General features: G+C 44.7%; 1 protein-coding gene across 2 annotated transcripts in view; it reads right to left on the bottom strand.

Moving 5' to 3' along the window:
- Positions 1-14,643, bottom strand: part of LOC137522634 (CMP-N-acetylneuraminate-beta-galactosamide-alpha-2,3-sialyltransferase 4-like) — a 216,393-nt gene that overhangs the window by 172,859 nt on the left and 28,891 nt on the right. For both annotated transcript variants that reach the window (XM_068242716.1, XM_068242715.1), the window contains exons 3-4: positions 12,970-13,041; positions 4,624-4,721 (exon numbers count right to left, since the gene is read on the bottom strand). In XM_068242716.1, the coding sequence (XP_068098817.1) occupies positions 4,624-4,721; positions 12,970-13,041 (170 nt within the window). The remainder of the gene's footprint in view (positions 1-4,623; positions 4,722-12,969; positions 13,042-14,643) is intronic.

The following is a 14,643-nucleotide window of genomic DNA, read 5'->3' as shown; positions in this document are numbered from 1 at the left end:
AATGCTATATAGTCTGGCTGAGCGGTGTATACAGGGTGGCAGTAAACAATGCTATATAGTCTGGCTGAGCGGTGTACACACAATGGCAGTAAACAATGCTATATAGTCTGGCTGAGCGGTGTACACACAGTGGCAGTACACACAATGCTATATAGTCTGGCTGAGCGGTGTACACAGAGTGGCAGTACACACAATGCTATATAGTCTGGCTGAGCGGTGTACACAGAGTGGCAGTACACACAATGCTATATAGTCTGGCTGAGCGGTGTACACAGAGTGGCAGTACACACAATGCTATATAGTCTGGCTGAGCGGTGTACACAGAGTGGCAGTACACACAATGCTATATAGTCTGGCTGAGCGGTGTACACAATGCTATATAGTCTGGCTGAGCGGTGTATACAGAGTGGCAGTAAACAATGCTATATAGTCTGGCTGAGCGGTGTACACAGAGTGGCAGTACACACAATGCTATATAGTCTGGCTGAGCGGTGTACACAGAGTGGCAGTACACACAATGCTATATAGTCTGGCTGAGCGGTGTACACAGAGTGGCAGTACACACAATGCTATATAGTCTGGCTGAGCGGTGTACACACAGTGGCAGTACACACAATGCTATATAGTCTGGCTGAGCGGTGTACACACAGTGGCAGTACACACAATGCTATATAGTCTGGCTGAGCGGTGTACACAATGCTATATAGTCTGGCTGAGCGGTGTATACAGGGTGGCAGTAAACAATGCTATATAGTCTGGCTGAGCGGTGTACACACAATGGCAGTAAACAATGCTATATAGTCTGGCTGAGCGGTGTACACACAGTGGCAGTACACACAATGCTATATAGTCTGGCTAAGCGGTGTACACAGAGTGGCAGTACACACAATGCTATATAGTCTGGCTGAGCGGTGTACACAGAGTGGCAGTACACACAATGCTATATAGTCTGGCTGAGCGGTGTACACAGAGTGGCAGTACACACAATGCTATATAGTCTGGCTGAGCGGTGTACACAGAGTGGCAGTACACACAATGCTATATAGTCTGGCTGAGCGGTGTACACAATGCTATATAGTCTGGCTGAGCGGTGTATACAGAGTGGCAGTAAACAATGCTATATAGTCTGGCTGAGCGGTGTACACAGAGTGGCAGTACACACAATGCTATATAGTCTGGCTGAGCGGTGTACACAGAGTGGCAGTACACACAATGCTATATAGTCTGGCTGAGCGGTGTACACAGAGTGGCAGTACACACAATGCTATATAGTCTGGCTGAGCGGTGTACACACAGTGGCAGTACACACAATGCTATATAGTCTGGCTGAGCGGTGTACACAGAGTGGCAGTACACACAATGCTATATAGTCTGGCTGAGCGGTGTACACAGAGTGGCAGTAAACAATGCTATATAGTCTGGTTGAGCGGTGTACACAATGCTATATAGTCTGGCTGAGCGGTGTATACAGGATGGCAGTAAACAATGCTATATAGTCTGGCTGAGCGGTGTACACACAGTGGCAGTAAACAATGCTATATAGTCTGGCTGAGCGGTGTACACACAGTGGCAGTACACACAATGCTATATAGTCTGGCTGAGCGGTGTACACAGAGAGCCAGACTATATAGCATTGTGTGTACTGCCACTCTGTGTACACCGCTCAGCCAGACTATATAGCATTGTGTGTACTGCCAGAGCGGTGTACACAGAGTGGCAGTACACACAATGCTATATAGTCTGGCTGAGCGGTGTACACACAATGCTATATAGTCTGGCTGAGCGGTGTACACAGAGTGGCAGTAAACAATGCTATATAGTCTGGCTGAGCGGTGTACACAATGCTATATAGTCTGGCTGAGCGGTGTATACAGAGTGGCAGTAAACAATGCTATATAGTCTGGCTGAGCGGTGTACACAGAGTGGCAGTACACACAATGCTATATAGTCTGGCTGAGCGGTGTACACAGAGTGGCAGTACACACAATGCTATATAGTCTGGCTGAGCGGTGTACACAGAGTGGCAGTACACACAATGCTATATAGTCTGGCTGAGCGGTGTACACAGAGTGGCAGTAAACAATGCTATATAGTCTGGCTGAGCGGTGTACACAATGCTATATAGTCTGGCTGAGCGGTGTACACAGAGTGGCAGTAAACAATGCTATATAGTCTGGCTGAGCGGTGTACACAGAGTGGCAGTACACACAATGCTATATAGTCTGGCTGAGCGGTGTACACAGAGTGGCAGTACACACAATGCTATATAGTCTGGCTGAGCGGTGTACACACAGTGGCAGTACACACAATGCTATATAGTCTGGCTGAGCGGTGTACACAGAGTGGCAGTACACACAATGCTATATAGTCTGGCTGAGCGGTGTACACAGAGTGGCAGTACACACAATGCTATATAGTCTGGCTGAGCGGTGTACACAGAGTGGCAGTAAACAATGCTATATAGTCTGGCTGAGCGGTGTACACACAGTGGCAGTACACACAATGCTATAAAGTCTGGCTGAGCGGTGTATACAGAGTGGCAGTAAACAATGCTATATAGTCTGGCTGAGCGGTGTACACAGAGTGGCAGTACACACAATGCTATATAGTCTGGCTGAGCCGTGTACACAGAGTGGCAGTAAACAATGCTATATATAGCGTGGCTGAGCGAGGTACACAGTGGCAGTACACACAATGCTATATAGTGTGGCTGAGCGAGCGGTGTACTACTGTTCCCAGCAGCGACACACAATGACTGGGGGGACCCTGGCTAGCGTGGCTGGAGCGCGAACTACCCTGCCTGCCTACCCAAAGCTAAACCCACAGACAAATGGCGGAGATATATGACGTGGTTCGGGTATTTATTTACCCGAACCACGTGACCGTTCGGCCAATCAGAGCGCGTTCGGGCCGAACCACGTGACCCGTTCGGCCAATCAGAGCGCGTTCGGGGTTCGAACCACGTGACCCGTTCGGCCAATCACAGTGCTAGCCGAACGTTCGGGGAACGTTCGGCCATGCGCTCTTAGTTCGGCCATGTGGCCGAACGGTTTGGCCGAGCACCATCAGGTGTTCGGCCGAACTCGAACATCACCCGAACAGGGTGATGTTCTGCAGAACCCGAACAGTGGCGAACACTGTTCGCCCAACACTAGTTTTGGGGACTTAGTGAATTGGTATAGACTTTGCAAATGCTTTTGACATTTTTCCCCACAACAGCCTGTTGTAAAAACTGAGTATGCAGCGAGTAGGAGTGCATGTGTGTACATAAATAAGCAAATGGCCTCACACCCATCTCCTCAGTCTATAAAGGCTGTCACAAGCCGTGCGCGCTCGCCCAGGGTCTTGGGTGGAAGCACGGCGCTGGCTCGCAGCCACAGGGTCTTGGGTGGAAGCACGGCGCTGGCTCGCAGCCACAGGAGAGTCGGGTATGCCGCCAGACAAGGTGGAAGTTCGCGGCTGCACGGAGCTGCCGGCAGGGCATCCATGAGTATTGTGACAATGGCTCGCCTGATCCATCATAATTGGGACAAAGTTGATGCACTATCCCCCTCCTCAGAAATGCAGTCATGACCATGTTTCTGAAGGTCTTCAGAGCCTTGGCCAGCGTTAACATTCGCCGTCCCTTAGCTTGTCCACTGCCAAGCTGGGAGCAGAACGTGGCAATGCATATGGGGGTGGCCAGAGCCTCAGGCAAAAATTTGCTGCAATTTTGAGGGAGCACAGAAATCAACTGCCTGCATGAATTGGGATTAAGTAACAATTTATTGATCCAGCCAGTCCTGTATAGTTGAGATAGAGCTCGGCATGACAGGCTCTGTATTTTTTACTTTATGTACTCTTTAATGTATAAATACATCTAAAACTGAAAGGTTGGCAAAATGAGCAATTTTTATATGCTTAGCAAATGGTCTGTACACCTTCTCTATAAAATTATACATACATTATATAATACAGAAAAATGCAGGATATGAGAACTAGGTAGAGAAAATGGTTTCAGGGTTTTTTTTTAATTATTTTTTTAATTCATGGAATTCGTGTTAGCATTTGAATCCGGATTTCCAAATTCAGAAACACAAATTACGGGCACAGCACACTTCAGTACCTCATCTAGCGGAGAGGGTCAAAGGGTTGTGGTCTATGGTGCACTTCACGTGACTCCAATTCTTCCCTCTTCCAAGTCGGAAGGAGGAAGCATTGGAGTCTAATAAGAACCACACATGGGTGACCTCCCAATGACTCTCCACTAGTTGAGGCACTGAAGTGTGATGTGCGGCGTAATTCAGGTTTCCGAACACCAACACTACTTAAAATATAAATGAATATAAGCTGGGATTTTTACTATAATGTGATCCTTAAAGCAAATCTGAAAAAAACTTTCCTTCACTTGATGTCATCACTGCCACTGCCGCATATAATCCTTATTCAAAGCAAAACATACATATACCTTTTATTTAAAAATACAGTATTCAGAGTTCAGATACTTTTAATCCTATTCCATATCCTGATCCCTTGTTACACTCCACATTTACTGTACACGTAGAATTTAAAAATTACGATACGCCACTTACAGGTCTAGATACATACAGCGAATATAAATTCATTCTGTATAGTTTTTCTTACCACTGCCATTTGTGCCAAACGGCAGAGAGAATTTCATCTCGTCCCTCGACCAGAAGTAATCATTGAGCTGCAGGAAGATGGGGTGGTCTCTGGAGTAACTGTAATATAACACACAGTATTTAACTAACAGGTAACCTCTTAAATTAGGGAAAACACAACATTTTAAGGTTCAGGTACATAGGTGCCCATGCATGCGTCAGTCACACAGATGCACGCTTACTGTGATCAATTGAAGGATTGTACTTTGACGTGTGATGCCCTCAATGGATATTAAAATAATGGCAAAAAGGAACCAAATATTGCTTTATTATAATTTTACTCTATTAGAACTAATGTGAATGTTAATGAGCAACCAAGTAAAGCTGTAATAATTTGCTTTTAAAGCTCTAGCAGATTGGCTCTTTTTTTCTTTTTAATGGCTAGTAAGTATAATATATCAAAATTTGACATGCACAGGTTTTGTGCTCTGCACACATAAAAAAATGCAATACTGCAGAAAGGGTTTCTCTCCTGGCTGACAGGGTTTTCAGTGCTGGCTTCCTGTGTTTAAAAAGAACCAGAGATGAGAGAAATATGGCAGCTGACATTTATTTCCTTCTAGCTGATGACCCGGCATTGTCCGGGTAAGTATTTGTTTGTTGATGGCTCTGCCCACTTTTTCTAACCTTAACACACAGACACTCAATGACCAAGTTTGTGAGCGGCCGGGTTTCTCTGCATCAATAATTTAAAGTTTTCCATAGAAATTAAACAAATCTGATTGGCTGTTTGCGGCTCTGCCCTCTTTAGTGAATTTAACCCCATTCACCCAGTGACCAACTGCACCAGGTTTGAGGCCTCTGCTATTAACATTGTAAGAATGGAAGCAATTTAAATATTCCCCTTGAAATTCAATATGTGAATTTTGATTGACTGTTGTAGGCTCCACCTACTTTCTTGAATATGAATCCCAGTCATCTAGTGACCAACTGTGCCAAGTTTGAGAAACCTGCCATTTAAAGTGTAAGAATGTGAAATGGGTTTTGGCTCCACCCACTTTTTGTAACCTTGACAAACAGTCTCTCAATGACCAAGTTTGTGAGCTTTGGGGTCCTTGACGTCAATGTGAGAATGGAAGCAGCTTATCAAGAAAAGAAATCTGTTTGGCTGTTTGTGGCTCTGCCCCCTTCAGTGAATTTAAACACCAGTCAGACAACGACTGATAGTGGCAGGTTTGAGACCTCTGCCATTAATAGTGTAAGAATGGCAGCAATGTCAATATTCCCCTTGAAAATCAATAGGTAAATTTTGATTAGCTGTTGTAAGTTCCCCCACTTTTTTGAATTTGAACCCCCAGTCACCCAATGGCTGACTTTATTAGGTTTAAGACCTCTGCCATTAACAATGTATGAATGGCAGTAATTTAAATATACACCTTGAAAATCAATAGGTGAATTGTGTTTGGCTGTTTTAAGCTCCACCCACTTTACAGAATATTATTCCCAGTCACCCACTGACCATTTGTAAACCTCAAAAGAAAAAAGATCTCAACACTCCAAATGTATGAAAATGTAAATGTATTATTTTTTTTATGATCATCATGAAATTACATAGGACAAAAATAATTAAAAACCCCAAAATAGGGATGATGGTCTATGAGGAAGCCTGACTTTCATACGACACACGTGTCAGGCCTAGAGGGTGGCTGCGGCAAGTTGGAGCAGAGCAGCATGCAGATAGAATGGCGGTTCGATTTATTGCTTTACGCATTGCTCAGATCCTTGTGGGACATTGAGGGTTCGTTTCCACTTGAGCTGCAAGCGTCTGCAAAATACGTGGCGCCACTTCCGGATCTACGGGTATGCAGACGAATCCCATCAGCCGTGCCATGCACGGCTATGGGATTCACAGCCTCCTGCACCATTTGGGATGGAAATGCCGGCCAAATCGCTAGCGCAAGTGATTCGTCCGGCGGCAATATTGTTCCCTATGGCAGAGTTTCCCCACGGGGAAACTTTGCGGATTCCGCGGGGAAACAGCGCAAGTGGAAACAGGCCCTTACTGACTGGGAGCGCTTGTCAGAATTGCATATGGTTGTGCATTACAGATATTTACATACGGGCATTTATTTGTCCAGATTGCACTTTAGCTTATGCATTGCACCCGATTGGGATCAGTTTACTGATTGTACGCAACGATTGATTACATATGCATTAGGATATTGTGGGCTCCGGTTTGAATTGGTGATTTTTTTAAATATATTATGGACTATTGCACTTAGCACTTTGTGAACTTGTACCGTCTTGATCCAGTAGGAGACCTTAGGCAAGTCTCCCTAACACTGCTACTGCCTATAGAGCGCGTCCTAGTGGCTGCAGCTCTGGCGCTTTGAGTCTGCTAGGAGAAAAGCGCAATATAAAGGTTATTTTTCTTGTGTTTATCTTATTGTATATAGATATATTTCTATGGAACTCTGTTCACCTCCAACTGCCTACATACAGTGTATATATACAGTAACTATTATAAATGTACATCAAATCTGCCTACGCATATTATATTGCACCAACTGCATAAGTATTCCCCGCAGCCACCCATCCCTATTTTTGGGTTTTTAATTGTTTTTGTCTCCCCCATTCTTCCCTATGGTGTTTTTTGTCCTATGTGATTGTATGATAATGATCAATAATAAAAATACAGTTTCTTTTGAAGTTTATGTTTTGTCTTGCTCTAGATACGCACGTTTGCATATATAGATTTGGAATATATTTTTGCTGTGCTTTCTGAGCTTTCTTTGCTTCCAGTGACCAACTGTGACAAGTTTTAGATCCCTGCCATTAACGGTCTAAGAATGGCTGCAGTTTACATTTTCCCATTTTAAATGAATGGCTGAAATTTGATTGGCTGTTTTACGATTCACTCACTTTCCCTGAATTTTTCACCTCGGTTACCATGTGACAAATTGTGTCAAGTTTGGGGACTGTGGCTTTATTACTGTGAGAATCGTAGCCTTTTACATTTATTCCATTGACATAAATGGGTGAAATCTGATTGGCTGTTTGTGGTTCCACTGTTAGTCTCTAGAACAGATCATCCCAGCAGTGGTGCTCATCCGGATTCTGGATATCCGGGTAACCCAGATATCCGAACTTTACATTATTCGATTGGGATCCCGGATTTTTTTAAAAAAATCTGGCTAGCTATCTGCGGATATTTGGCCGCATAACCCGGATATCCGCAGATATTGCGGGTATACGGATCCGAAATACTGTAACTAAGGAGATGATGTCCTGGAGCCAATTAGAGGGCTCCCAGCAGAAGCCCTAACAACCAATCACAGAGGGGAACCCTGGCCAGCCCCCTGTATAATAAGGAGGGCTGCCATGATGAGACATATCGTCTTAGTTTGCTGATTACTCACTAAGAGACATGCTCCAGTGCTAGTGGCCTACCAAGGGCTTTACACAGTAATAAACCTAAAGCTGTTCAGTGATTAACCCCTTCACTACTATCACTACACTATTGTTAAATCGTTAATTAACTTGATTGAGGTCATAGTGTGACAGTCAGAGTGTGTGCTCCAGTGATGCTGGGCCAAGGGCTGTACACAGTGATAAGCTGTTCAGTGAGTAACCCCTTCACTATCACTACACTATTGTTAAATCATTAATTAGCTTGATGTCATTTGTGTGACAATCAGAGTGTGTGCTGCAGGCAGCTGCTATGTGTCTGTGTGTGTGCTGTGCACAGACCAGGCCAGCTGCTGCCTGCTGGCCGGCTATTAGCCTTAGGTATAGGTTAGGTTATGGATTAGGGGATATGATTACTGTGTTATTGTGTAGTTAGTACTGTAGTACTGCAGTCAGTGTGCTAGTAGGTGTTAGAGTAGTAGTACTACTGCGTTAGCTTTTTACAGAACTGCTGTGCTGTGAGCAGTGGCATTGTGACAGTTAGTGTGCACTAGTGTCTTCTCCTCTGCTGTCTGACTGTCACGTGGCACGTGCTACGTGTCACGTGGCACTTGGCAAGTGCCACGTGACACTTGGCAAGTGCCATGTGCTAAGTGCCAATTGCCACGTGTCATTTTCGGTATGCGCCTGGCACACGTTACACCTGCTGCTGCTGCATTGCCCTGCTCCTGCTGCCTGTGCAGCTCCCACCGCCAGGCCAGGTTGCCACAGGCCACTGATACACCTATATTTAACCCAAAACACAATTGCTGCGTAATTTTTTGGAGGTGTCTTGGCCTTAAAACTGTCATGTCCCAATTGCGCGGTCGGACTTTGGACACAGTGTGGGCTGCATGACCGCTGTCTGGAACCTAGGCCTAATGTTAATTGACAGCCATTTTTTTGGGGGGGGGGGGGGTTTAAGTCCCCACATCATCAATTAGTGTTCCCCTATAAACAATAATGATGCTACATGCCTCATTTACCCTACAAAAAAGTTTTTAAAGCAATTCTATCTATCCGGATATCCATATCCACCCGGATAGCCAGGATAATGCGTTCGGATATCCGCATGAACGCGGATATCTGAATGATCAGGATCCGGATATCTGGGTATCCGGATCAATTCGGATTTTGAAAAGTGGTATCCAAGCACCCCTGCATCCCAGGTCACTATGTTAAATAAAGGAAAAACACAATCCAGAGCCCCCAATCGTGTATTATTGATGATAAAGGAATGCCAAGGTAGCAGCAAATAGAAATATACTTACAAGTATGGGTTGCTGGGTTCAGGCAACCACTTAAAGCACTTATGGGAATATTAGGCCTGTCCCCACTCAGGCTAAAAAGTCACTTTCTGTAGAAGGAAAGAAGGGGTGTTCACCCATCCACCAGGTGGATAACAATAATTGCAATGGAAACAGAGGTGCCGGCAGAGTAAAAATTGATCATATGTAAAAACAAATAAAAGTTGGGGGGGGGGGGGGGGGGGAGGGGGCCAAGGGTGGACTTACCTCCCCAAAACCAAACACGACCACTTCTGAGTTACTCTTATCTTTATTATTGCCTGAGGAAGCGGGCTAGAGACCCACAAAACTCATTGCATTTGTTCTGGAGTACAAATTAAATCTTGTTTAAACCATACATAGTGGTTGTGTTTGGTTTTGGGGAGGGAAGTTCACCCTTGCCCCCCAACTTTTATCTGTTTTTATCTATGATCAATTTTTACTCTGCTGACGCCTCTGTTTCCATCGCAAATATCATCCCAGGTAGTAAAGGGACTGTATACCAAGTTTCGTTGAAATCGGTCCAACGGAATTGGCCCCAGTCCTCACTACCCTGTTCAACCTCTCCCTATCCACAGGCACCTTCCCCACAGACTTCAAGCAGGCCATTGTACTACCCCTGCTCAAGAAACCCTCACTCGACCCCTCGCTACCCTCCAACTACCGTCCTATCTCCCTCCTCCCCTTTGTCTCAAAACTCCTTGAGCGTCTGGTTCACAAACGCCTGACCCAGTACCTCAATGCTAACTCACTGCTAGACCCACTCCAATCTGGATTTCGGCCTGCCCACTCAACCGAAACTGCTCTCACCAAAGTGGTCAACGACCTTGCCTTAGCTAAAGCTGAAGGTAAATACTCCATTCTCCTCCTCCTTGACCTGTCAGCAGCTTTTGACACAGTAGATCATCCCCTACTCCTCCAGTCCCTCCAGTCCTTGGGCATTCACGATCTCGCCCTGTCCTGGCTTTCATCCTACCTCTCCAACCGCTCCTTCACGACCACATTCAATGAGTCCTCGTCCACCCCCAACCACCTCTCGGTGGGAGTCCCCCAAGGTTCGGTCCTTGGCCCCCTACTGTTCACCCTATACACATCCTCCATTGGCAAGGTTATCTCCTCCATGGGTTTTAACTACCATCTGTATGCAGATGACACCCAGATCTACCTCCACACCCCTGACATATCCACCACTACCATGGACAAGGTCTCCTCCTGCCTATCCGCCATCTCCTCCTGGATGTCTGCTAGGTTCCTGAAACTAAATCTAGACAAAACGGAATTTATGATCTTCCCACCCCGGCCATCCACGAACCTCCCAGATGTGCATGTCACTGTTAACCACACTACCATTCGCCCTACCTCTCAAGCCCGCTGTCTGGGTGTCACCCTGGACTCCACACTCTCCTTCACTTCCCACATCCAAAACCTCACAAAGTCCTGCAACTTCCACCTTCGTAACATCTGTAAGATTCGCCCTTTCCTGACCTCTGCCACCACCAAACTCCTCATCCATGCCCTCATAATTTCCCGCCTTGACTACTGCAATGCCCTGCTGTCTGGTCTCCCTATGACCCGAACAGCCCCACTGCAGTCCATCATGAATGCGGCAGCCAGAATTATCCACTGCTCCCATCGCTCCACCACGGCAGATCCCCTCCTAGAATCCCTCCACTGGCTTCCTATCCAGTCCAGAATCAGATTCAAGATACTGTGTCTGACCTACAAATCTGTCCACAAAACCTGTCCAACCTACATTTCCGATCTTACTCAGAGGTACACACCTAGCCGCTCACTCCGCTCTTCCAATGAACTTCGCCTAACCGCCCCCCGCATCACCCAGTCCCATGCACGCCTCCAGGACTTCTCAAGAGCTGCTCCAACACTATGGAACTCCCTACCTCCACCCATTAGGGCAGCCCCCTCCTTCAACATCTTCAAGAAAGCCCTCAAAACTCACCTTTTCACTCTGGCCTACTACCCCTCACAAGTGCTCTAAACCTACAGCTGAACTCTGGTCCCCTACCATTCGTGTCCTTACCTCTCCCTCTAGATTGTAAGCCTTTGGGCAGGGTCCTCCTCCTTTTGTGTCCTACCTGATCTGGCACCTCCATTACTGTGAACCCATGCCATGCATTTGAGTGAACCTAACTTGCCTAATCTCCATGCTTCATCCAGTGACTAAGCATTACCTTGTACTAATACTGTGCGGTGTGATCTGGTTTTCTTGTATTCCTGTATTGTTATCCTGTATCCTATTATTGCTGTATGTCACCCCTAAATATTGTCTGTAACCTAAATTAATGTTCAGCGCTGCGTAATATGTTGGCGCTTTATAAATACAATAAATAATAATAATAATAATAACTGTTTAATTTTTAGCCATAGACCCTAAACAAGCATGCAGATTAATGTCAGGGATATTAAAGCTACTCATTCTGGTAAAAGTGGCAAATTTCTGGCAACACTAGAGGACAGTGATTTGACTCAAAAGGTAACTGAACCAACTAGTGGGAATGCAGTTTGATCATTTCAAACAGACTAGATAATGTATCAAATGTGCAAGTGTAAGAACATTTGGGTAATAGCGATCACAACATGAGAACGTTTGATCTGGTGAATGATAGCGGAGCAGCGGAACGACTAAAACTATGAAGTTTAGAAAAGCAAAGTTCAATCAACTCTGGCAGGGTCCAAGTTTGGTGGACTGGGATAATATACTTAAAGGGAAGGACACTGAAGGGAAATGGCAAACTTTTAAAATTATTCTCAATGAATATTGTAGTAAATATATTCCATATGGAAACAAAACAAAAAGGAGTGCAATAAAATAAATTAGGCTGGCAAAGATTGAAGCTGAAAATCAAATCACTAGGGATATCAAATCTGACCCAAAGAAGTTACAAGTGCATCAACTCAAAAAACAGGTAGACTGCATTGGACTCCTAAAGGATAAGCGAGGGAACTCAATGGTGGATGACAAAAGTAGAGCAGAGCTATTGAATAATTGCTTTGCTTCTGTTTTCACAAGGGAAACGTTGTTGCAAATTACAGATGCGGAAGGGTCCCAATCTTCCAATTGTTATATTAAATTCTTAACGCAGGAAGAAGTGAAGGCAAGACTAAATAAAATAAATATGGGTATAGGCACCTGGCCCGGATGGCATACATCCTCAGGCCCTAAGGGAATTAAGTTCAGTTATCGATAAACCCCTTTATCTTATAGTTTGTGACTCAACTAGCAGAGTTCTAATAGATTGGTGTACAGCCAATGTTTTCCCATTATTTAAGAAGGGAAAATAATCAGATCCATTAAATTATAGACCTGTAAGCTTAACGTCAGTTGTGTGTAAACTATTTGAGGTGCTACTAAGAGATACTTCATAGCAGAGAATAAGCTTTCAGCATGGGTTTACTAAGGACAGGTCCTGCTTGACTAACATACTAAAGTAGAGAGAACAACAGGAGGTAAAAAAATGTCCTGGAGAGGAATATTTCTCATGGCCTATATGTCCACTTAATCCGTGTGAAAGACATGTTAGGTATATGGAAGCCAAAGTTAGACCATTTGAAATGTACTGCTTAGGAAAAATAGGTTTTTTTTTTAGTCCTTATTGAACACAATTCTAGCTACTTACTTGCTGATGATAGCAGCTGCCTTTGAAGCAATGTCGCCTGGGGTGCAGATAACTCTTGTATGTTGATATGGCCTGTTAGAAAACCCAGTAAGAGACATTTTAAGAAGGAATGAGGCGGAGAGCTATTTTTTATAACTTTGTACCTCTTGCCTTTGTTTTGGTTCTATACACATGCTACATTAGTTACATAGTTTTTTTGTTTTTTTTAATGTATCCTATATCCTGCCATCTCCTGCTGTTGTAAAACATGCAAGTCTTTTATGGCTAGCTGCACCCATCAGTTTGCATTCAATTTTATCTATTTTTAGGATTTAGTGCATAGTTTGCATCGGTTTTGAATTCAAGGTGTGTATTTAAGTCTCTGGGGGGTGTTGCACACTTCTGTTGGTAATCATTTCAGTTGCAGCCTGAATAGGAATGCTGCCAATTCCTACACTGTTCTTTAGAAAATGTGTACATCATTTTATGGCTAGCTGCCCCAGGTTCGTTAGAGGTTAGGGTTTTTTTCCATGAGGACCTCTCAACGGGGTGGACAAGTCTAGTACTAAACAATCTGCAAACTGTTTATTGGAGGCCAACGTCCTCCATACGTTGCATGTGCTTTGAATGCAAGTTGTGTAATCTCCCCGTGTGTGGGCTCTGCACATCTATGTAGCTGGTCAATTCGGGTGCAGCCTGCATTTGAAAGCGCTGCCATCTCCTCCTGTTTTACAAATAAAATGTAATTATACTTATGGCTAGCTGCATCCATGAATATCAGTTTGCATTCAATTTGATCTAGTTTTAGGGTATAGTGCAGGCATGGGCAAACTCGGCCCTCCAGCTGTTAAGGAACTACAAGTCCCACAATGCATTGCAGGAGTCTGACAGCCACAGTCCTGACTCATAAAGGCAAATTCATTGTGGGACTTGTAGTTCCGTAACAGCTGGAGGGCCGAGTTTGCCCATGCCTGGTAGCTTGCATCGGTTTTTAATTCAAGGGCACATAAGCAATTCACATTTTCAGTTTTCTCCTAGGTGATATTTTTACAACTTAATAAAATGCCTTTTAAATAAACCAGCAAGCAAAAAAATTCTTCATATAATTTTGATAGTAGTTTTTCCAATTAATTTTTGGTACGTTTTCAATAACAAAATGCTGAAAAGTTATTTTAAATGCACAATGAAAAATTACCATCTAGGAAAAAACTAAGGAGAAAGAATTGCGCATGGGCCAAGGTGTGTATTTGAAGGGATGCTTAAGTCATCCAAAAAAAATGAGTTTTACTCACCTGGGGCTTCTACCAGCCCCCTGCAGCCATCCTGTGCCCTCGTAGTCTCGATCAGATGCTCCTGTCCCCCGCCGGCAGCCACTTCAGTTTTCGGCGACAGGCCCGACAGGCCTGGGAACACGAGTGATTCTTCACGTTCCTGTCCACAATAATGCCCTCTATACTGCTATTGCGGCCAGGAACGCGAAGAATCACTCGTGTTCCCAGGCCCGTCGCTGACAAAGGTAGTGGCTGCCGGCGGGGGACAGGAGCATCTGATCGAGACTATGAGGACACAGGATGGCTGCAGGGGCCTGGTAGAAGCCCCAGGTGAGTAAAACTTTTTCTTTTTTGGGAAGACTTAGGTGTCACTTTAAGTCTCTGGGGGGTGTTGCACACCTATGTTAGTAATCATTTCATTTGC

Source organism: Hyperolius riggenbachi, chromosome 6 (genome assembly GCF_040937935.1).
Source record: "Hyperolius riggenbachi isolate aHypRig1 chromosome 6, aHypRig1.pri, whole genome shotgun sequence".
Lineage (NCBI taxonomy): Eukaryota > Metazoa > Chordata > Amphibia > Anura > Hyperoliidae > Hyperolius > Hyperolius riggenbachi.
Note: the sequence above shows the minus strand (reverse complement) of the source record. Positions and strands in the feature narration are given on the sequence as shown.